At 41.1% G+C, this 22,671-nt stretch overlaps 2 protein-coding genes and 1 pseudogene across 8 annotated transcripts in view; 1 reads left to right on the forward strand and 2 right to left on the reverse strand.

Annotated features, from left to right (window-relative positions):
- ppip5k1a (diphosphoinositol pentakisphosphate kinase 1a) overlaps window positions 1-6,354 on the reverse strand; it is a 31,724-nt gene extending 25,370 nt beyond the window's left edge. For 3 of the 7 annotated variants that reach the window (XM_087841975.1, XM_087841978.1, XM_087841969.1), the window contains exons 1-5: window positions 6,245-6,354; window positions 1,752-2,269; window positions 991-1,186; window positions 662-752; window positions 448-533 (exon numbers count right to left, since the gene is read on the reverse strand). In XM_087841975.1, the coding sequence (XP_087698101.1) occupies window positions 448-533; window positions 662-752; window positions 991-1,186; window positions 1,752-1,895 (517 nt within the window). In that variant the 5' untranslated portion in view covers window positions 1,896-2,269; window positions 6,245-6,354. The remainder of the gene's footprint in view (window positions 1-447; window positions 534-661; window positions 753-990; window positions 1,187-1,751; window positions 2,270-6,244) is intronic. The other 4 variants (XM_087841990.1, XM_087841986.1, XM_087842003.1 and 1 more) reach the window with 2 other exon arrangements.
- A 3,530-nt stretch (window positions 6,355-9,884) lies between these two features.
- The window catches only part of LOC102800223 (aggrecan core protein-like), a 35,607-nt gene continuing 22,820 nt past the window's right edge, over window positions 9,885-22,671 (forward strand). The window contains exons 1-5 of the mRNA XM_006804454.2: window positions 9,885-10,013; window positions 17,531-17,762; window positions 21,759-21,850; window positions 21,954-22,045; window positions 22,352-22,643. Coding sequence (XP_006804517.2) covers window positions 21,760-21,850; window positions 21,954-22,045; window positions 22,352-22,643 — 475 coding nt within the window. The 5' untranslated portion in view covers window positions 9,885-10,013; window positions 17,531-17,762; window position 21,759. The remainder of the gene's footprint in view (window positions 10,014-17,530; window positions 17,763-21,758; window positions 21,851-21,953; window positions 22,046-22,351; window positions 22,644-22,671) is intronic.
- LOC148106485 (uncharacterized) lies at window positions 12,088-12,904 on the reverse strand (annotated as a pseudogene).

Consider the following 22,671-nt stretch of genomic DNA (forward strand, 5'->3'; position numbering starts at 1 on the left):
TTTATTGTTTTTATGTTCAGTCTCAACTGTTACGAAGTTGATGTGCAGTTAATAAGCGCAATAAATATTTATACTGGAAAAGAAAATCGTGAGAGAATCGTGATCTCAATTCTAAGCAAAAAAATCGTGATTCTCATTTTATGCAAAATCGTGCAGCCCTACAGTGGAGTCACTTTTTAGGAGCAAATGATGCTTAAGCTTGCTTCTAAAAGCCTTTCCTTAATACTTGTCCAGAAAGAACAACAACAAAACAAATAGCCATATGACCTTAACTCATTTATTTATGTTTTACTTCCAGACATTTATGTTACTACTTCCTGGAATAAGGTCCAGCAGAGACCTGACGGGACCTGAAAGAGGCCCTTTAACTGAAACATGCACTCTTTGCATCGTCACAAATGTTCTCAGTGCATATATGTAGTGACTTATTATCAGCAGGAGACTGACCATCTGGTTTATCGGGGTCACGGTTCAGCACAGCATAGCGTGGTAGATCAATCCCTTCCTCCTGCAGGATGCGATACACCTCTCTCCTGTCAAAATCAAATGAAGAAACAAAAAGAGGAACAAGCACTGGGTGTTTATTTTCACATATCCTGATTCTCTTCACGTGTATTTAACTCAAATGATGGAAGTAGATAGTTTCAGTAAAAGAGCGCACCTGTCCTGTATGTAATACTGCATATTCAGGTCATTGATGAGCAGAGGATTTCTTAGTTTGGCATAGCTCACGGCCTTATCCAGCGGAAATCCTGTTTTACACAAACATGCAGAGAAACCTGAAACAGACTCTTAAACCATAATCTTCACTATAAGACAGCCATTCAGCTCAGTGTGCGAATGCTTGGGAACTTTATAAGATGATAAACACAGCAGAATGTGTGCTACGTCACACAAACATCATCAATATGTGACGAAGCGGGGAAGCAAGAAGCACAACGAGTCTGTTGTGTTTTTGCATGTGTGTTTCAGTTGGGGAGGGCACTGTACCCTTGGAGTGGAAGGAGATGAGGCAGTCACAAAGAGGCCATTTGTCCACGGGCTCGTTGAGGATTACGTCCTCTGGGAAGATGACCACAGTGATGTACTCGAACCTGCAAAGCCTCTCCAAGATCTGGGTCATCGGCTTGGACTTTGACTTCTTCATCATGCAACAGATCCCCACGACAATCTGTCGCTCTGGGGGCTGAACGAGGAAGAGCAGAGCACGCCGGTTAAACTTTCGGCTCTACGTACATTAACTGAAAGCAACGGCAAATCTATTCTCTAAAAGTGCATCTGTAAAAAGACTAAATTATACATTTTTTAATATCACCAACTCTGTGACCTTCATTAAGTTCTAAAATTTAAACTAAGATGACTTTACTTTCTATCCTCTGTCAGCATCTGTCCACCTCACTAATCCATGCATAGCTACATGTATTTAATCGAAGCTAAATACAAACTATGGTGGCTTTTAGAAACTTCTCATCTCTTTACATGTATACATCTGCTAAAACAATTAGCTAATTATACTAAACTGTAAAACCTAACATAAAGGAGAGCTCTATTATATTTGCATCAAGTAGCATGACTTTGGACGTAGTGATAAGTCCTAATGAATCAATGACTTGATTATTTTGAAATAATCGACTGGTCAAAAGCCATGGATATACTGGTCACTACGGCTGCCATGGTTACAACATGATAGCTTAGAGCTTCCTGCTGCTGACTAATCAGTGACAATCAGCTGTGACGGGAGAGTCACCCACCGAGTCTGTGTCTTCGCCGTCCTCATACAGCTCCATATCTGTCCTTATGCTATCTTCCAGGACCTCGCTCTCATCGTCCTCGCAGCCCACGAAGAATCTGGGAGCGCCACACCGGCTCTCGCCCGGGCTGTTGGGCTCTGACATCACAGTCCCCCACGGCAGCCCTCAGCATCTCGCCGCACCATCGTACACCAACACGCCGCCGGAGCCAGGCCTGGGGAGAGGGATGGGACTGCTCTGCCGGGGCGACGCAGCAGAGCCGGTGGACGAAGGCGGGCAAGGCAGAGCGGCAAGGCGAGACTGAACAAAGGGCACTCCAGCATAAAAGGTTTTGTAGGAAATTATGGTCCAGGCCGGTCCTCCGTGGTGACGACTTCACTCGAGCATTTCATTCTTCATTCACCAAACTCACGTGTTAAACAGCTCGCTCGTATTTCACAAGAGTCTCCAGCAACGAGCTACGGCTCCACTTGTGTAACGACGGTCCCGTCGTCCATTTGTACGCAAACTTGACAGTCCTGCAACAAATGAGAGCACAACATGAAAGCTACACTTATGAGATTGTGCTTCACAGTGCAGAGCAATGCTCATCTGCACTGCCTGTAGTCTGTTTGTTACCAGGTTACAAATATTAGCTGTTATAAATGTCCCACTATGTTTAGCTCATGATTTCATTTTACTTTCGTGGTGGTCAGCATGTCCTGGAAGCTTTGTTCTAATAAGCCAATTTGCTGAGTGTGCAAAAACACATAGAAACTCTTTTGTTTTGTTTTTTTTACCAACATTGAAACAAGATTATTAAATGAATCCAGACACGTTAAACTGACTAAATCCTTTGTTCATTCCCCCACAGGCCCAATATTCAAACAGTGGTTTGATTTAAATGTTTTCATTTTAGTCTTTTAGCTCCATAACAACTTTGTGTTTATTAGAAAAATTAACATCAAGCCTAACGCTCCAAATCTCACCCGATATTAAGCAGAATTAGCCTCGTCATTACTGGATTACACATTAAAGTGACGCTGCAGCCTGGTGCTGGCCGTCAGCTCTGTTCTGCCCAACATAAGCCGGGCACGTCAGCAGACCACAACTACTCATTACTCCCTGGCGCACTAGATGACACAGCTGAACAACAAACCACTTCAGCAGCAGGCACAGTCACTCAGGCAAAAGCTGCAAAGGCTCCCAATGAGAGTACGAACCAGTACTCGATTACACAAATGCCTGAGGATTTCAAAGTCAGGGAACACACACAAAAAGGCCAAGCTCTCTCTGCAGAGTCTGGTTGTTTATTTTAAGCCTCCAGTGACCTGAAAACTCACTGCTCTTACGTAACAGCTTTCATTAATTAACACGACAGCAAGCAGAACGCCACAGAGATTTTGTTGTTGTTCAATCGTTTCAAGGACGGCTCGTTTGCAGCTCGGACTCCCCTGGAGTTGTTCTGCATGCTCACAATAATCCATACTAATGGATTCCATGGAATACTATATTATAGTATACCATACTATGGAATCCATACTAATGGATACTGATCTTCACTGGAACATAATGTGATGGTAATAATCCCCTTCAGTTTGCCACCATCTTAAACACGCTGTTTAATCTGCCTGCACCATCCTTTTAAAACAGCTTTTTCTTTTTTTAAATTGGAAACTTTAAAACAGCAGGGTGAACCCAGATGACCATATAAGTAATATCAGCTCTTACTGACATCACATAGAACCCATTCAAGAAAAAAGAAGCATTTGAACTGAGTGTTCAGAGCATAATAGTATAGTATAATAGCATAATAGTGATAATAAACTGAGCTGTGTACCGTTACAAAAATAAAGCTAATTGAGAAATAGGGACAATCTTTGAACATTTTACACATGAAATATTAAGATAATAATCCACATACAGATACTCACAGAGATACATTTCAAAGACAGCTTTGCATGACTGCAGCACCTGCCGAGCCTGTTTTGATGAATACTGCATTTCTGCTGAAATTCACTCTCATGCTTTCATTATTTAAATTAAACTGTTTTCATACCAAAGTGGATGAGTGTGTGAGAGCCTGAGCATTAATCTGCTCCTTTCACCTGCTTACGCCAGCTACCAGCAGGGCTGCAGTTCCCACTGAGGACACCAAGGTCATCAAGTCCTTTGTTTTTTTCACAAGACTATTGAGGTGATTTAGTCTTAGTTTAAATTCCACAGTTTAACAACGAGCTGCTGTGAGCTGAACCCTGCTGCCCCTCATTTTACACAGGTTTTTAAATGTGACAGAGCTTTAGTTTTCATTACTGATTTATTTGACAATTTTCCTTAACTAGTCCATTTCTACGGCCTGAAACAGGACTGTCTATAACGGTCCTGTATAAAAAGAACGCTCCAAATCATTGCCAGTGATATGTAAATACCCCGAATATTTAAAAAAACATGTAGGAAAGCTTTAAGCCTGGGAATACGTTTCGTTTTTAAATCTACAAAGATAAAAAAAAAATACTGTTGTTGCTTTTTGTTTTTGGGGCAATGAACTGAAGTCATTAATAGATTATTCAGAGCAATTCTAATACTGATGCAAGTACTTTACAGATAACGCTGCACCACCAACTCCGGCTGGGAGGAGGAAGCTGGCTCAAATTCAACAAAGCAACCAACAAAAGAATTCAATTCAGCCTTATTATGTTTCTTCATAGTTGCCATTTTCCTAATTTTCGGGATTTCCCAAAATTAGAGACTCCCCAAACTGTTTAGATAAAACTCTTTTCATATCAGTGAGTTTCCAGCTTCCTTTAAATGTTTAATGGGGAGCCAAGGCACTCGACAGTGGAGGTTCACACCACTTAAACGACATTGTAAGCCTAAGACTGTGTGTAGATACGTTTTACTGCCAAATGCTGATGTTGCTGATAGCAACACAGCTGAAGAGAATATAAACCTTCCTTTCTTCTCTATAAAGGGAGCAAATGTTCTCCTCTTGACTTGGTTTTATTTATTTTTTGAGCGGGCGTGATAAATTGAAAAATTTCCTGACAAATCTTCACCCCCTGCGGTCAGCAGATGGTTATGTATGGAAGCCTTGAGATAAACTGCTGCTTAGCAACACTGATTGTATTACCAATAAGTTAGCCTATAAAAAAAAGAATAAACCAATATGTCTTAAACAGGTGACACTTGAAGTACAGCAAACAATACTGATGTTCAATTTCTGAAAAGAAGAAAAAAAGAGCAAAAACATTTCTTGGTCCCTTCTAGTGAAATATGAGCAGTTGATGCTTTTCTTTGTAATAACTGATAATAAACACGATGTCGTTCGTGCCAGTCTGTTGTCAGGGGAAACTAGACCTTTGTCAGGTCATGTTTTCAGTTTATAGACAAGCTATTAGATGATTTACCCACCATCAGCTGCTGCTCTGACCTAAACAAATGAATTTTAGTATCACATATTTAATGAGACAAGTACATTTAGTCGGGTATTGTACTAAAGTACACCTTAGATACACTTACAGTTCTACTCTACTGTATTTTGTGAGTATATGTTGTACTTTGTGCACCACTCGAATAATTTTCAAGTTATTATGCTGACTTGTGATCCAAGATTATACTGGCAAATAGCTCGCTCTGCATTTACTTTACACTGTACTTGTATTAATGCAGTTCTGCTTAACGCTGTAATTTTCCACTGCAGTGTTGCTACTTTGTTCCTCAATGATTTAAATACCAGTTTTGCACAATAGTGGAGAAAATATGTATACAAAACTATTTCCAGCGCCTCTTTTCATGTAATATCATCGTTACAAGGGCACAGCACAGGATATCGAAAATCAATTAGAATGAAAGTAATATGTTTGAATATAGTTTTCTTGTTTACAGTGGGCTCCACCAAACCGGTTCTTGGTTCTGTGTGTCAGTAAAAACAACCTGCTCGCCCCCTGCTTTACCGACACAGCTAAACACAGTGATACTAACTACGTGAAGAGATTGCATTATTAGCATGGAGAAAGACGTTTTAGTGGCTCGGGTTCGAGTTGGAAGAAGGCCTGATGGGTTTAACTACATGAATATAACACCCAAGGCGGGAGAGAGCCAACTGACGGACAGCTCACATGAACGACCCCTGACATGTAAGGGTCCGACTTTAAATACCTTTGTATGCCAAAATGACTTGTTGTCCCGAAATGTAGGCTACATAAACGTGACTCATTATTAATATCCACATTTAAACCCCAAACCGCGAAAGCTGGTTGAATACAAAAGCCTCACTCGGCGAAGAAATTATCGTTAGGTGCCGTTACTTTTCTCATTTTTCATTTTGACATTTAGCTAATGTTAGCATTCAGCTAGCTGGCTCGCCAATGTAAACAAGTCTCCCCAAGGCCATTCTGTCTGCATCTGAAGCACAGTCCAACCAGCCCGGCAACTATCGATGGTAACGCCTAACACCAGCTACATGCCAAGCACGTTCCCGTTCTCAGGGCTTCAGGACAAAAGTGTGAACTCACGGTGTTACTGGAAGATTTACCACTGCCATCGGCTCTCTTCCGTCCCTTGACAGTTTGCATGTGAAACCAATCTTTTTATTTTTCTCAGGTTGACATAGGCCGATGAGCGTGTGAATCAGCCAATCAGAAAAGCGAACTTCCTGGGAGGCGTAACGTAAAAACAAATCACGTGAGCCAATGAGGGACACTCAGCCCAACGAAAAAAAAAGGATCGTTAGCGTCCTCTAGCGATGATGCCAATAAATCATATTACACCCCATGAATTAAGAAGGGGATGTCGCTCAGGTTGATATGTGTGTGAAGGCAGACCAGCAAATACTTTTGTCAATTATCTTAAAGTTTTCTCACCTTAATGAACACATTTTTATTTTTATTATTATTTTTTTTTCCAGAGCTTAAGAGGAGGAGGCAAATGTTTTTTAGAATTTCAAATCAAATCAAATTCAAATTCAAATTTTATTTGTCACATACACAGTCATACACAGTACGATATGCAGTGAAATGCTTAGACAACTGCTCGTGACCTAAGAAAAAAGAAAAGGCTATGAATAAGATAGGAAATAAATATGAAAATTAAAAAGGGTAAATTTAACTAGGAAGGAATAAAATAAAATAAAATATTAAAATTAAAGTTAAAAATGAGATAACTGTACAACACAAATTAGAATGAAGGGTAACAAAACAGTTAGTTAGTCTCTCTGATAAGATTGAAATATTATGTGATATTTACTATAGTATTTAATTTTTGAAGCAGTGGTTTTTTTTACTGGACCAGCGAGGATTCTGGGTAAAACTCCATGGATGAGGACTTAAAAGGACTCTGGCCAAAATCACATCTCTGATGGACAGTCTCCCACCCCATGCATGTAAATGCTGCTGAACTGCAGAGCTGCTTCAGTGCCAGACTGCTGCATCCTCGACGCATGAAGTTTCCGCAGGTCCTTCCTCCCTGCAGCTGTCAGACTGTACAATCAGAACTGCTCCCAACAAACATAGATGTTTACATCAGCGCTGTAACTTGGCACTATTTTATCAACCGATTCACACCATAACCAGGGGTTGCCTCATATCTGTATTTAACTTTATTTAATTTAATAACGGTACAGTACTCTGTTTTTGGTAACCATTGACCTGTAAACATGTAAAAATTGTGTATGTTTCTGTTCTGGTTCCTGTTTCTTTGTATATGTGTCTTTCTTGCTGCTGTTACTCCCAAAGTTCCCCTTGTGGGACAATTAAAGGATTATTCTATTCTATTCTATTCTATTCTATTCTATAAAGGTCAGCCTCTTTCTCTTGTCACAGAAGAAGACTTCCAGCAGGAGAGTAGCCTTACGTGCTCCTGTCACTACTCTTGTTGGCAGTCTTTCCCCCACTCCACTGGTACCTTTTGTGGACAGAGATTAGAGGAGGCTGCTCCCTCAACCCCAGACCTCTGCTTTTCAAAAAGCAGGAATGGGAAAGAGGACTGCTGGGAATCCAAACTCTTTACTCCTCCATAATGAGAAGCATGAAAGAGAGCTGCACAGAGCTGGTAAGGGCAAAGAGGAAGAAGGTGAGTTTTGGCTAAAGGTCCCACCCTAAACTTCAGGTCTCAGGTCAACAGGCAGGAACACAGAGGAGAACTACTGGGAGCAGTAAGCCTCGACCTCAGGCCTCAACTTCACAAACGGGAATGGGAAAAAGAATGATCTTCTTCAGTTCCTGTCCTAACAGAGGGTTCTAGGAAAGGCCCTTTGGGTGCCTGTTGTGGGCTGATAATACAAAGTGACAAACATGTTTGATCTACGAGTGGAAAACTGGAAAACCCTTTGTGATTGGCAAGGTTTACAAGGTTTTAGTATCTAGAAAATACCTGTTCCTCTGTAATCTTGGAAGCTGGTTTCTGAATCCAGCAGGACCACCGAAGCCACAGGCTGCTTTCTCATGAGTCTGGCTGGGTTGGCAAGCCACATGCACCGGGGCTTTTTTAACATTTGTCTCTTTTTTAATTGATTTTGTTTTAAATAAAAGTACTAATATTTAATATAATTTTCATATTCTGTGGTTCTTATAACTTGTGGAGGTCAGTGTCTTGTTCTACAGCACTTACTGCTGATGGGATCTAGCGTCAGCTGGCCTTAAACTTTCTGAGGTACTGAAATAAAACTTTGTTCCTTCACACTCACAACTTTGTGTAGTCAGTCTGAGCATTGGACTGCTCAGACTGTCCAGGCTCATGGAGAACATGGAAATTCGACATAAGGCTGGTGAATGAAGGCATCAAGCATGAAACTCAACAGGAGTCAGGACAGGAGGACATACAGAAGATGATCTAAAACCATATATGTTTTTTTAAAAGTATGAACTTTTGTAATTTTGCTTCTGTGCACCACTGCAGTGAATTTTAAATCAATCAAGGTGTGATTGAAGTGCAGACTTTCAGCTTGAATTCAAGGCTTTTAAAAACACCTTCCAGGAATTAGAGATTTTTAATCTCTTCATTTCAGAGGTTCAGCCTTTTTAAAAGGTGACCCTGCACTCTTGGAACAAAACCTCCATCCTGCCGCTGCTGCTGCTGTTGATGTGAGGGCCAGCTTTGACGTCAGTGTTTCTCTGAGCCACTGTGTAGACAGGACCCTGTAACCACGGGATACTCGGTTACATACTTGTGTGCAGGCCAATGGGCGGTTGCAGAGGACTGCTATGAAAAGAGCATTTTATTAACAGCAGGCTCAACAGGGTGGTAACAAGGCTCTTCTGTAAGCGAACGTGCAGAGGAGTGGGGGCGCCCACATCCACAAATATTGCTGGTAAAAAATAAAACTACCTTTTAGTTGTCAGTGTATAGAGTAAAACGGGCTGTCAGGTGAAGAGACATCTTTTGTCACACATTCAGTCAAATAAATCTAAATGATCTGCGTATTCTCTTTCACTACTACGAGCGTCTGCCACAAAGACCCTCTGTGAGGAGGCCTCTGCTGCCCTCCACCCTCATATGGCTTCCATTTGCCGAAGTCAGGGGCGTTACACTCTCTGTGACTTACAGCAGTAGGTCAGCGCACGTCAAGAGGTTTCATTATGAATGCAGATCCAGTCTTTGTGCCGCTGGACACCAGCCTGCTGCTGCTGTGCTTCCTGTCTCCACGTCGCTGAACGAGATGATGGATTTCCTCTTTTTATTAGAAAAACACGATCAGTGTATCCTACCGTGGATTTGGAGATCATAGCACAAGTTGATTGCAACAATAAGCTTCAGTTCATCACTGATAGAGATGATATCTTGAAATGAGCATTAAAAAAATCCCCCAATAATGATTTAAATATCTGACACCTCAGAAGTTTAATTCCACTAACTGACTGTTGTTCAGAAACACCAATTAACCATCTGTTCTATTATAATTTCATTATAATATTCTTATAAGGATTCTGGCCATCGCAGTGAACCAATGGAAAGTGAACCAGTTCCCATAGACTCTAATATTAAAATGTCAAACACTCCTCAGTAGGTAGTTTTCCTCTTAAACTGCTCAACGGGTGAATATTTTTTACAAGATAACACAAGGTAAGATATTTGATTTGTCCCAAAAGTTCACAAGTCTACCATTTGGATACTGGTTAAGCTTATTGGTTTAGCTGTGGCCACTTTGATGGGTGTAGACTAGCTAACAGCTGTTTTCTAGGCCTTTTTCCATGGAATTGCGGCTCTGGGCCTGCTGTTGGTTGATTTTTTAAAATGAATTATAGAACAAATATTTGACATATTGTGGAAGAAGATTTCTGCTTTTTGGTGAGTGAAAGTTAAGCATTATATTTGTATCTTACTTAACTACTCTGTTTATGTGTGTCTGTGCATGCAAACTACATGGACGCACCACTTGCTAACCATTGTTAGCATCAGCTAATAGCTTAGCACTCCACCCTTTCTTCCAAACATGCAGCCATTTATGGCCGAAACAAAATACCAGGTCAGAAACCTATTTGTGAATAATCAGGTCTGCAGTAGCCATTAGTGATATCGTTATAAAATTACCTGAAATCATTTATGTTTATTCATTACTGTGCCTGTGTCTAAACAGGTAGAGTGACTTCCTCATTTATATTTTTTGCATATACTAGAAAAAAAGAAATAAAATAAAAATAAATCAATTCAAAGCCCAGTTGCAGCAAACCACCTATTTGTTCCCTCAATGGCAGATAATGCTTTTCATATCTGGCATAAAAAGGGCCTAAAATCCTTTGCAGACTTATATGAAGATGGACAATTTGTAAGTTTCTCTCAAATATCCGCCAAATTTGGCATAGCTCCAGCTCAGTTTTTTAGGTTCTTACAGGCCAGACACTACGTGCAGAGTGTGACAGCAGAATTCCCCCAGATGCCTCCACACAATCCAGTAGATGATTTTTTAATGGTAAACCCAACCTCAAGGGGCATAATATCAGCCTTGTACAGGTCAATTTCCAATTTACAAGGCTCTTCAGTAGCTGTTATCAAATCTAAATGGGAAAAGGACCTTACCTTTCGTATTACGGATGAACTGTGGGACTCTATCCTTGGCCGGGTTCACAATATATCAATGTGTGCTCGACATACACTCATCCAATTTAAGATAGTTCATCGGGGCATTGGTCCAGGGATAGACTGGCACACATATACCCAGGGATGGACCCAGCCTGTGTAAGGTGTGGGGGTGCCCCTGGTACATTGTTTCATATGTACTGGTCCTGCCCTTCTTTGTCCACTTTTTGGAAATCTGTTTTCCATACCATGTCTGAAGTCCTGCAGCATCAAATTGAACCAGAGCCATTCTGTGCTATGTTTGGTGCGGTCCAGAATCTGAATCTGTCCAACTCCAGACTCAAAACATTAAACTTTTCATTATTGTTGGCCAGGCGAGCTATACTGCTGAAGTGGAAAGACTCTTCTCCCCCCTCACACACGCAATGGCTAAAAGATGTAATGTCTTGTATGGATTTAGAAAAGATTAGATATACAGTTCGTGGGTCTAAAAATAAATTTTATAAACTGTGGTCCCCCTTTCTGGACTTCTTTGAAAGGCCCACAACTACTGTTACTGAGTAGTCCAAGGAACCTCCCCCCCCCCCCCCCCCTTCTTGGTTTTTTTTTTTCTTTTTTTTTTTCCTTTTATGAGTCTGTTTGTTGTTTTTTGCTTTTGTTTGTTTTTTTCTGTTTGTTTTTTGGTTTAGTTGGGCAGCAGGCTGCCAATTATTTGTTGTTTTAGGGGTTAGGGTGGGAACAAGATTGAAATTTTGGAATATTCTGAAGCATTTTGTGTTATTGTATACATTGTATTGGAACCTTTGTCTAATAAAAAGACCTTTGAAATAAATAAATAAAAATAAATACAGGTGCAAATTGTGCTAGTTATCCAAAGGGTTCGCTTTATGAAGAAGCTAGAGTAGCTTTAAGCTATTTTGCCACTACCTGTAAACACATCCTGTTTGGCCCACTTCAATGAGTTTGGGGTCAGAAAGTCATACAAAACACTTATAAGACTTCTTATAAAGGGTGGGGACACATGTCTCAACAGTAGTGCCTTGATAGAGTAATCAGTGACTCTGGGAGTGGACCCAGCAGTGGTCTGGCTGAGGGAACTTGTGTTTTATTAGCTGTGATTGTGGCCCAGCAGAAGAAGGTCTGCTCTGTCCTCCACAGGACACGCAGCTCTGTGACAAACACCATAAACAGATTAACTACCCAATCTCATTTTAACGGGAAGGTAGCTGGATGTTTAAGATGATATATTGGCGGACAAACAGTGACTACACTGTCATGATGACACATTAAAAAGTATTTTTAGATTTAGGAAACAGTCTCCATCTATCCCCCAAGCTCGGATCCTCTACCAGAGGCCTGGGAGCTTGAGGGTCCTGCAGTATCTTAGCTGTTCCCAGGACTGCCCTCTTCTGGACACAGATCTCTGATGTTGTTCCTGGGATCTGCTGGAGCCACTCGCCTAGCTTGGGAGTCACCGCACCGAGTGCTCCGATTACCACGGGGACCACCGTTACCTTCACCCTCCACATCCTCTCCAGCTCTTCTCTGAGCCCTTGGTACTCCTCCAGCTTCTCGTGTTCCTTCTTCCTGATGTTGCTGTCATTGGGATCGATCACTACGGCCGTCTTCTTCTGTTTGTCTACCACCACTCTGTCCGGTTGGTTAGCCACCACCAGTATGTCCGTCTGTATCTGGAAGTCCCACAGGATCTTAGCTCAGTCATCCTCCACCACCCTTGGAGGCGTCTCCCATGTTGACCTTGTGACTTCGCGGCCATACCTAGCACAGATGTTTCTGCATACTATGCCGGCCACTTGGTTATGGCGTTCCATGTATGCCTTGCCTGCTGGCATCTTGCACCCTGTTGTTATGTGCTGGATTGTCTCAGGTGCATCTTTACACAGCCTGCACCTGGGGTCTTGCCTGGTGTGATAGACCCCAGCCTCAATGGATCTTGTGCTCAGAGCTTGTTCCTGTGCTGCCATGATTAGTGCCTCTGTGCTGTCTTTCAGTCCAGCTTTATCCAGCCACTGGTAGGATTTCTGAATGTCAGTCACCTCTGCTATCTGCTGGTGGTACATGTCCTTCCATGATGGTTCCTCTTCTTTCTTGAGTTTCTGCTGCCTGAGGTATTCACTGAGCACCCGGTCAGTTGGGGCCATCTTCCTGATGTATTGGTGGATGTTTGTTGTCTCATCCTGGACTGTGGTGCTGACACTCACTAGTCCCTGGCCTCCTTCCTTCTACATATTTATATATATATATATTAGGGGTGCAACAATACTCGTATCGATATTGAACCGTTTGATACAGTGCTTTCGGTACGCATATGTATTGAACAATACAAAATTTTTAATTTATTTTATCAACTTTTCTTCTGACGATGCTGTCTGTGCTCGACAGTGCAGCTTAGGCGGAGTAGTCGAACGCAGATTCACTGAGTGCAGGGCAAGCTAGCGAGACAGAAGTTAAGCTCTCATTGCAACATGGCAAATTGAACCTCCCCCACCCTCATTCAGATGTGGCGTTTGGAACTATTTTGGTTTTCATGTGACGTATGACCCTGAAGGTAAGCGCGTCATAGACAAAAGTAAAACAGTATGTTGGATGTGCCACGCAATGCTCAATTACATTGGTGGGAACTAGTGCGTTAGCGCAGTTAGCTCGTTAACGTGTTGGCCATCCAGCCCCACTCACGGGGCGATCCGCGGTAGCTCGTTAACGGAGATTTGCCGTGTTGTGGCGTTAACCTCATTTCAACGAGATTAACGCTGACAGCACTAGTGGGAACACAACGAATATGACTGCACATTTACACCGACATCATCCTAGTGCAAAGACAAGTGGAAGCAGACAAAAACAACAAGCACGCATGCTACAAACTTTACAGAGTCATTTAGACAGCCGTTAGCACATGATTCTCCTTATGGGGACCTGATATGTTTAATATGCTGCTGAGAATATAGCCCAGAAGAAGTGTATAGTATAGCTTTATATTTGGAAAGAGAAATTTATTTGTAATAAACTCTTTTCCAAAGATGAGGGATTTCTCCATCAGATAGATTAATTTTTTTATTACTTTGTTGTTTCAGCAACATTAAATTTAAAAACTGTACTTTTGAGTTAAAATATATATTTATAATTTTAATAAATGACAAATTAAAAAGGCATGAACATTTTTTTTGTATCGAAAAAATATCGAACTGTGTCACCAAAGTATCGAACCGAACCGAACCGTGAATTTTGTGTATCGTTGCACCCCTAATATATATATATATATATATATATATATATATATATAAATATTTATTTATATATATATATATATATATAAATATTTATATATCTGTGTGTGTGTATTTTTATTTTTTGCACTGCATTTAAAAAACCCCACATGAGTTCAATCATCATCAAATGTGCCTGACCCAGATTTGGTAGCGTCCCTCTAAGAAGATGATCAAGAAGATGGCTAATGCTACTTTGGGCTGCCTGTTTCGGACTCCTCCCGGGATCAAACTGGGGATCTATTAATCACACAAATGTGAAATAAAACGTTTCCTTTTATTTTGATGTGGTGTGCACATAGTTTTCTTTTAGTAAATGTTCTCCCACTAACTAAACACTTTGTGTTCCTGTGGACTACAGAGTCCTTGGCCAAAGTCACTTCATGCCGGTGTTTGTTTTTCCTTTTAAGCTTGATGCTGTAAACTCTGCAACACCTCAGTTCCTAAAAAAATCCAAAAATAAACACAAAACATCAAATTTAACTTGTTCTGTTTGACCGGATTACATTTTAGGCTCCAACAAGAGATTTGTTGTAGTTCCACTCTTCCACATAGCAAGCAAAAATAAACAGGCTCTGCTTCCAGGAGAAGTTCTCCAGGGGGGGTTTCTAACAAAAGCACTGGAGGGCAGACTTCCTGACTACAGCTTCTCAGGTCTCAAAAGATCAAATGGAAGTAGCTCGATACCCATCAAACTTATATAACAGCTGTGTCTGTGTTAAAGTAAAACATTCCTTTAGGACAGGTGAAGCTTTATCAGCTTTTTCTTTGCTCTTTGTTTGAAATGCAATATCAGCTCACATAGTGAATAAAACAAATACAACTAAAAAATGAACAAACGCTAATAAAAGCTTCACAAGGGCTTCCCTGCTGAAACACTGATGGCTATTTCCTTTAACACAGGAAAACAAGGAGGAGTTGCAAACTAAAGCCCCTCTACTGAAACTGTGATTTATAAAAAATTAATGTGAAATTTATTCTCCAGTTCGTCAAATTCAAAAGGTTTGAGGCTCCTGGTTCTGGACTGAACCAGTACCAAAGACATGGTGAGTTGTAGCTAGGACCAGCACAGACAAAGAGTGACTCACACCAGGTGATCTGTACCGTGGTCAATGAGACAACCTGCTGATCGTCACCAGAGCAGCGCCCTCTCCCAGATCAGCTGATCTGAGTGCACAAGGGCGTTTGACCTGCAGAGTCCAGTTCGTAGAGTACAGTGACCATTTGATAAGGTGGGCCCGGCACGTTCAGTTGGACTCAGGCATGGTCTCTGTGCACTGTGCCATCTGCACCTGCCGACTGATCTCCAGTGCGTCACCAACAGCAGCTGCTCCATACAAATGTGTTTTTAATCACCACATGAGAGACTATAGTGTCTCACCGTTTCTCTGTTAGGGCACACATGCATAAATTGAGGCCCAATCCACATGCACAGGTATTTTTGTAAGCATTGCTTTTGTGTTGTTGGTGTGATGTTCTGCCTGAGAAAGAGTCGGTATAACTCAGCTGGTAGAGTGTGAAGGTTTGGATTGTTTCCACAGGGGATCTGCTCACTCACAGATCACCACCTCCTACAAAGCTGTTACATGTTAGATGGCCTGGTACTTATACAGTGCTTTCTGCTCAATTTGAGCACTCAAGGCTCCATTTGAGTGCTCAGTTTTATTTCAGTCTCAGCAAAGTGGCGTACATACACAGAGAGGTGAAGACAAAGCAAACTGGTTTATTCTGTGTCATGCAACTCTCAGACAACAGCACTGTCTAAGGTGGCCTTTGCAGTGAAAGGAGCTTATGAATAAAGTTAAATGTCTCCTAATCCCCAAGGACTGAACCGAAACTGTCATCGATCCATGATGTGTGTGTGTGTGTGTGTTTGTGTGTGTGCTCAGAGACGACAGAATTACAATTATAATGTGCCTGTAACAGCCACAGGTGCATGAATAACTCACAGTTTACCGTTATTCTTATGTCACTGCATTACAAAGCTGCTTCTTCAGGTTGATGACAGTTTTCCAGCGTAGGGCTTGAGTCTAACAGTTTGGTCATCTTACCTCACTCTGGGTCCAGCATTAATAGCCCAACTTGTAGACACACCTCGTTCCAAAGACTGTGGATAAATAACCTAAAAATGGAAAACTCTAAACATGGAAAACAGGGACAAGTGCTGAAACTCCGGGCATACAGGCGCAGCCGGGGCCTCCTCCCCCTCCTCTTTGAAGCAAAGTCCAGGCAGTCTGGTTACAGTACACCATTCAGATTTAAATCCAGTCAGGCCAGTGCTCCCACTCTGCATCCATCAGCCTCCCATCACAGCATTCATACACCTGAGCAGCAAACTGTTAAAATCATAATTTGTATTGCTGGAGGAAAAGAGTATTACCATCATTACTCAAACTCAAGCTAGATCCCAATCATGAGTGTCAATGGCACCAACACATTAGCCATGTGAACGCTCTGTAATTTCTGCCCTACGAGCAGTGAAAGAGCAGCTTTGTTCCTAGTGTAGAGGTCCTTTTTACTTTTTCAGGAGTGAAATCAAACACAGAGAGGGTGGGGGTGAGGCCTGATGGCAGTGTCCATTAATGAGTCCAGGTTTGATGTCAGGACAGCAGAAAACCATAAGGAATCTGTAGGGTGCCATTATTCACTTTATCTGATTAAAGGTTTAGTTTTCTATCATAAATCCTGCTGTGTGAAATATTTGGCTCAGAAATACCCTCGCATTTTATTATCACTTCATCTCTGAGACACTGCGTCTGCCGAACACGTCTGAATGTGAACATCAGCTGAAGAATATCACCCAGTCATTTCCACCATGTCTGTGGGATGCTGCACATCCTTCCAGCTCCCCTCTACACTCCCATCAAACGAATCACAAACCAACCCCCTAAAAACCCTGCACTGTTCTTTCAAAATAAAAGCATGGCATGATTCTGTTTTACTTTCTTTATAACTATGACACTTTTTTCATTTAGTCATGAATTATGAGCAAATTAACAGATAACATATGATAGTATATATCATATGAAGATCTGCTTAATATTATTATTATTGAAATTGGACACAAGTTAAATTCCAGAACATACAATAACGTTAAGTAACTAAAATAAGCTTGCTGACCCCCTGATTGAAATGTTATAAATCATACTTGAATAGTAATGCCCATATTATTATTTTAAGACAACAACACAGCTTTTTTTTTTGCCGTTTTAAGGGCTCATAGTAATTACATCATCACTTGTCCAAAACCACGTGGGACAGCTTATAGGTTTCCATGTATCATCACATGAACTTCTTATGTTTCTATTATATTCATAATGAAAACAAATCCATGCAGTGAAATGTGTGATTATGACTAAACCTGGAGTGCAGAGATAAATCCCACTACGAGTTTTTATCAGTTCTTCTAAAATCATTTTACTGTGGCTGAAAAACTTCCTCAGCAGCAATCCTGCCTCTGAGAATTGAAGTCACCATCTGCTCCATGTGCTCTTACTTTGAAAGCAGGTATCAGACCTGTCCACACCTCATTCTGAGCAGCTTGATGGTGGCGTGGCCCCCCTGAGGTTTGACAGCCAGACCTGGTTTCAGGCTCCTTCCTCTGCACACAGCTGAGCATCCTGAGCTCTCTGCTCCTGCTGTTCGCCGGGACTTTTAAACTCTCAGCTTGGAGCTCAAGAAGCACACCGTGAAGAAGGATTTAACAGCCACAGGTGTGCCAGTCTTTCTACAACAGGTGAGTAATCTGCTTTTTTGCAAGACTTTTTCGGGCATATTTTCTGAGGAAGGATGGATGCTCTTACTCATGCATATATGTTATTTGGGTGCTTTTCCTTAAATCTTATTTTCACAACAAATTCTGTGTTTTTACATCATAAACTATACCTGTGAAAACCCCAGATGAGTTCAAGTCTACCTTCTGGTGCTGATCTGCATACTTGTATTTAGTGTTGTCTTCATTATATATCTGTATGTAAGAATTACAGAAAATATCACTAAAGGAAGATACAGTATCTCACAGTAAACATTTAAACAGCCCTGAGATAAATCAAATATAAATAGCTCAGAATGTTACAAGTATTAGCCCAGAATTACAGAAATAAAGAAATCGTTTGATGTATCGTTTGCTTGAAATATCAGCAATATGGTAAAAATGGCCTGTATTTGTATTTGTATTTGTATTTGTATTTGTGTAGCGCTTTACTTCGTCCCTAAAGACCCCAACGAGCTTTACACTACATTCAGTCATCCACACGCACAAAAAATCATGACCATAAATAAGAATAACAGTTTTTTTGTCACCCCAGATGTTATGCCAAGTATTTTTTATTTTTTATTAGTCCTTTATTTATCCAAGTTAAAAATCTCATTGAGATTAAAACTCTCATTTCCAAGAGAGACCTGACATCATGGCAACAAAAGTCACATACCACATAGGTATATAACATTTAAAACAAATACAATATCCCATACCAACATGTGTAAAATATACAATAACAGATCAAACTAAGAGTACATTAAAAACAATCACACTGAGTAAAAGAGTTATTCTCTCGTTCCTTTAAGACAGACTTAAGCTCTCCCAAGGTAACCAATTCTGATCATTTCAGTTCCTTCTGCAGATTATTCCAGGAAGCAGGGGCAGCGTATTTAAAAGCCTTTTCCCCCAATTCTGTTCTGATTTTATATCTGAGTATAATCAAATCAAAAGTGTAACAGATTGTTATGTCCACAGTGTAAGACAGGCAGGGGTCTTACAGGACTTTTGCCTGTGGCATGGAGGAGGCTGTGAAAAAATCCCAGGTTTCAGGAAGTATAGTTCTCCTACCTGAAAATGGATCAATGTGAGGAATGTAATTGTGGAAAAACCTAAACATGAAGATGCTGCTGTCACGTAACAATGTAGCGACGCTTCAACAAATCTGGTTACAACTATAACCGTGCTTACAACAAGTGATGACATCACTAACACTGGGTTGGTTGAGGCTCTCGTCTTTTTTATGTGCTGCCGTTTTTTGGTGATGCGTTTCCTTCAGTAGGATTCAGCCGTCATTTGTGGCCTCTGCAGCCTTTTATTACTCCTGTTCATGGTTGTACATCTTTAAGCGCTCTTTCTTAAAGCTCATTTTTTGATGCTTCGCCTCAGATCAGAAGAAGAACTGTGGCATTAAGTAGCACCAGTTCACTGACTCTTCGGCTCTTACTGGTGTTTCTGTTTTTCACAGTGCAACATGTTCATCCCTTTTTTCATGCGTGCCCAGTAATAAGTGTGAGAACAGCCTCTCTGGTCAGCTGGTCTGTTTTTAACTCTCAGAGTTTAGTGTGTTTGTGTAACTGGTGTGATTCTGCATTGTGTCTGATAAAAAAGGTAAAGAAAGAAAGACCTCCAAGTAAATAATTTGCCTACTCCAGCTCCTCTCCCACAGGGGAATTGTAGAAAAGGGGAGAGGCAAAAGTGGTACATTGTATTTATAGGATTGCACCAAAAAAGAAGAAGCAAAGAATGAGGAGGGGCTCTAACTGATAATGAACATAACTACAGGCTTGGGGTCCTAAAAGTCAGGTATAAAAGGAACAGTTTGGGGGTTTAGAACACATTTTGTGTAATTATAACAATATGTGATTTATGACCCTGTTACATTTGCTTTTATGCAAATGAAAGAGCATTTAGACCAAAAATATTATCAAACTTATCAATTCTTCCTTTTTTATTGTTTACTGTAATTCAGCATCTGTCTGAAGCTGCAGCCTTTACAATTAGCATTTAGCATTAAGGTCAAAGAAAAGTAACCAGGAAAAGGATTTTAAACTGTCCTTGTTGACTTTGTAAAGCAGAGTGGTGGGTGGTGGGCCAAACCATCTTGTATGCATCTATACCTGGAAGCAGAACTCTGAGTCCATATTTGAACATTGCTTAACGTTAGCTAGTTCACTGAAGAGCACAGTATTGGGGCTCAGCCATCCTATCTCACACCTTAATTTCCTCCCATGGTTGAACAACACAGTCATCACCTGTGACAAACATGACATTTTTACACCATCACATGAACGTTTTGCCTCATTTAAAGAAATATAAATTCAGTCGTTGTCCAGGATCAAAGGCCTGACTGGCCTCCCTCCATCACGTCGCACTCCGGTCTCCAGCCTGAATGTGAGCAGTGTTAGGACGTGATGGAAAGGGCGGACTCTGGAATCTACGCTGTGCTGTTTACACAGCCCTGGTGTCGTCAGAGCTGCCATAACACAGGCTTCACGGGGAACAGATCTGGTCTTATGGGCCCAGTCTCTGTGGGAGTGGACCTTACCACAGCGGCTGAATGAATGCAGTGTGGAGCTGGCCACCAGCACCACTCACACAAACTCAGTGCTAATGAGCTGTCACTTAGTCCAGACATCGACCCTCCAGCTTCAAGAGTTCAAAGAAAGAAAGAAAAAAAGCATTATGTGAAATTCTGTGCTAAATTTGGACATCCAATCAGATCGTGCAGTTACTGCCCATTTGTTCACCAACTTCCTCCAAAAAGCCAAAAGCAACAGTTTACCAGGACAAAACATGAAGCACGGAGTAAATAATTAAAGTAGAAAATATCAAATGTCTATTTGTATGTGAGCCAGTTTAAGGTTTAAGGACAGGCTGAGCCTTTCACCGATCGTTTATACAAGAGCCATTTATTTATTTATTTGGCTCATGAGCAAGTTTGCTAATAATGTTGGCTGAACTAAGAGAAGCAGAAAAAATGATAGTGCTGTTTTAACGGCAGCCTTTTCCCGCTGCTAATGCAGTGATTCATTTACTCAGAACAGCAGCAGCCTCTGTTCAGAAAACAACAATCATTTTATTTAAATAAAAACCCCACAATGGTGGGGAGGGAAACTGAGAGAAACTGGCTTCTTTTTTCCACTGTAGCCACGTTTCCAGGCCGTTCCAGTGTTTATCTCTCTCACACACTCAGCCAAACAAATACAAATTTAAACAAAAAAGTATGTTAAAAATCAAAATGTCTCTTCCAGCGAACATAAAAAAAAATCTTAGAAGTAAAGTTAAGTCTTGTGGGATTTGGCACATCTCAAATAAATAAATGAATAATCCAAAAAGTAGCTTTAGTAATACTGAAATAAATAAGAAAAGAAGGTAAAATGTTCCCTCCAAACAAAACATGTAAATTCTAAACGCACAAATCAGTCCCTGCACGGTTCCACTGCTCCGCCCATCAAAAGGTCACCTGTGCGAATATATTGGTCACTGGACTGACGACTTACTACAGCTTTGTATTTATACATGAAATTTGGGGGGTTTATAATTTCCATCATCAGTTCAGATTAGCTGCAGTAGTTTTTGTTTCAGTGTAATTTTATTATTTTCAGTGTAAGTTTTAGTATTACTGGATTATTATGATAAGTATAGTCTTTACCAGAGACGAAGAACCTGAAACCTTTCTGTTTTCATTTGAATAAATGATCAGAACCAGCCTCGTAGTGCTACAGCATCTCAGTACAGCACGTTTTACACACTCAGGCTATGGACTGCAGGAGGTAAGAAAATGAGGTTATAATACCTTTGTGGTCTCATTTTAATTGACCTGTTCTTCAACAGTTTAGATTAAGTTCTCTTTTTTCACTTCTAAAGGTAGGACATAAGAAAAAAGGATTCGCATTTAACATCAGCGTCCAAGTGTGACGAAGAGTTCGAGTCACAGTCGTGTTCCTGCTAATTTTCCTGTTTGATTTTTAGGATGAACATGATCCAGGGGACGGTGCTGATGGCTTTGTATGTGACTGTCACCTCAGCCACATATGATGTTTATGAGCAGCAGTCCTATATGGGTAAGAAGTGCAGCTTACAGTTTCTCTCCAGTGTCCTCATCAGTCAGCACTGGCGTGTAGCAGTCTTGTCTTTCTACATTGTGTGCATGTCTGACCTTCACAGACCCAGAGGATGTACTGAGTGTCATCATTCTCCTGGAGGGTCCACAGCGCCCTCTGCTGGGGGGAACGCTGACGTTACCGTGCTACTTTGAGGTGTGTAAATGGCAAACTACACCTTTGTTTTGTGTGCCATATAAAAGAAGGCCTTAGCCACCATGACATCATTAGCTTCAGCGTTAGCGTTAGGAGCACACGTGTTAACCACTACACAGAATGCAATAGATCAGTAATCTCAGCAGACCTGACATCCAAACAACAGTACAGCTGCTTAGTCAGCAAATAAAGTAACAGAAGCTTAGATTGAACCTGTCGTATTATTTTAACTACCTGACATGTATGTACGTATGTTTGTGTCTATAAACCCTCGAAAATGTTTGTAAATGATGTCGCCTCTCATAGGATCACACTGTTGACGACCCTGGCGCTCCCACCATTGCCCCCTTGTCTCATCGGATCAAATGGAGCTTTGTGACTAAAGAAAAGGTCACAACCATCATTGTTGCCCAGGGGGGGAAAGTGCATATCACTGAGAACTACCAGGACAGAGTCCAGCTGATAGGTTATCCTGGGACCCCGACAGACGCTAGCATCAGGATATCTGAGCTGCGTTCCAGTGACACGGGAGTGTATCGCTGTGAGGTTCAGCACGACATCGAGGACAACCACAGCATCGTGCACGTCCAGGTTCAAGGTATGAGTGACACATGATGTCTGCGAGG

The sequence above is a fragment of the Neolamprologus brichardi genome, chromosome 1 (genome assembly GCF_056152115.1).
Source record: "Neolamprologus brichardi isolate AB-2024 chromosome 1, ASM5615211v1, whole genome shotgun sequence".
Taxonomy (NCBI): domain Eukaryota; kingdom Metazoa; phylum Chordata; class Actinopteri; order Cichliformes; family Cichlidae; genus Neolamprologus; species Neolamprologus brichardi.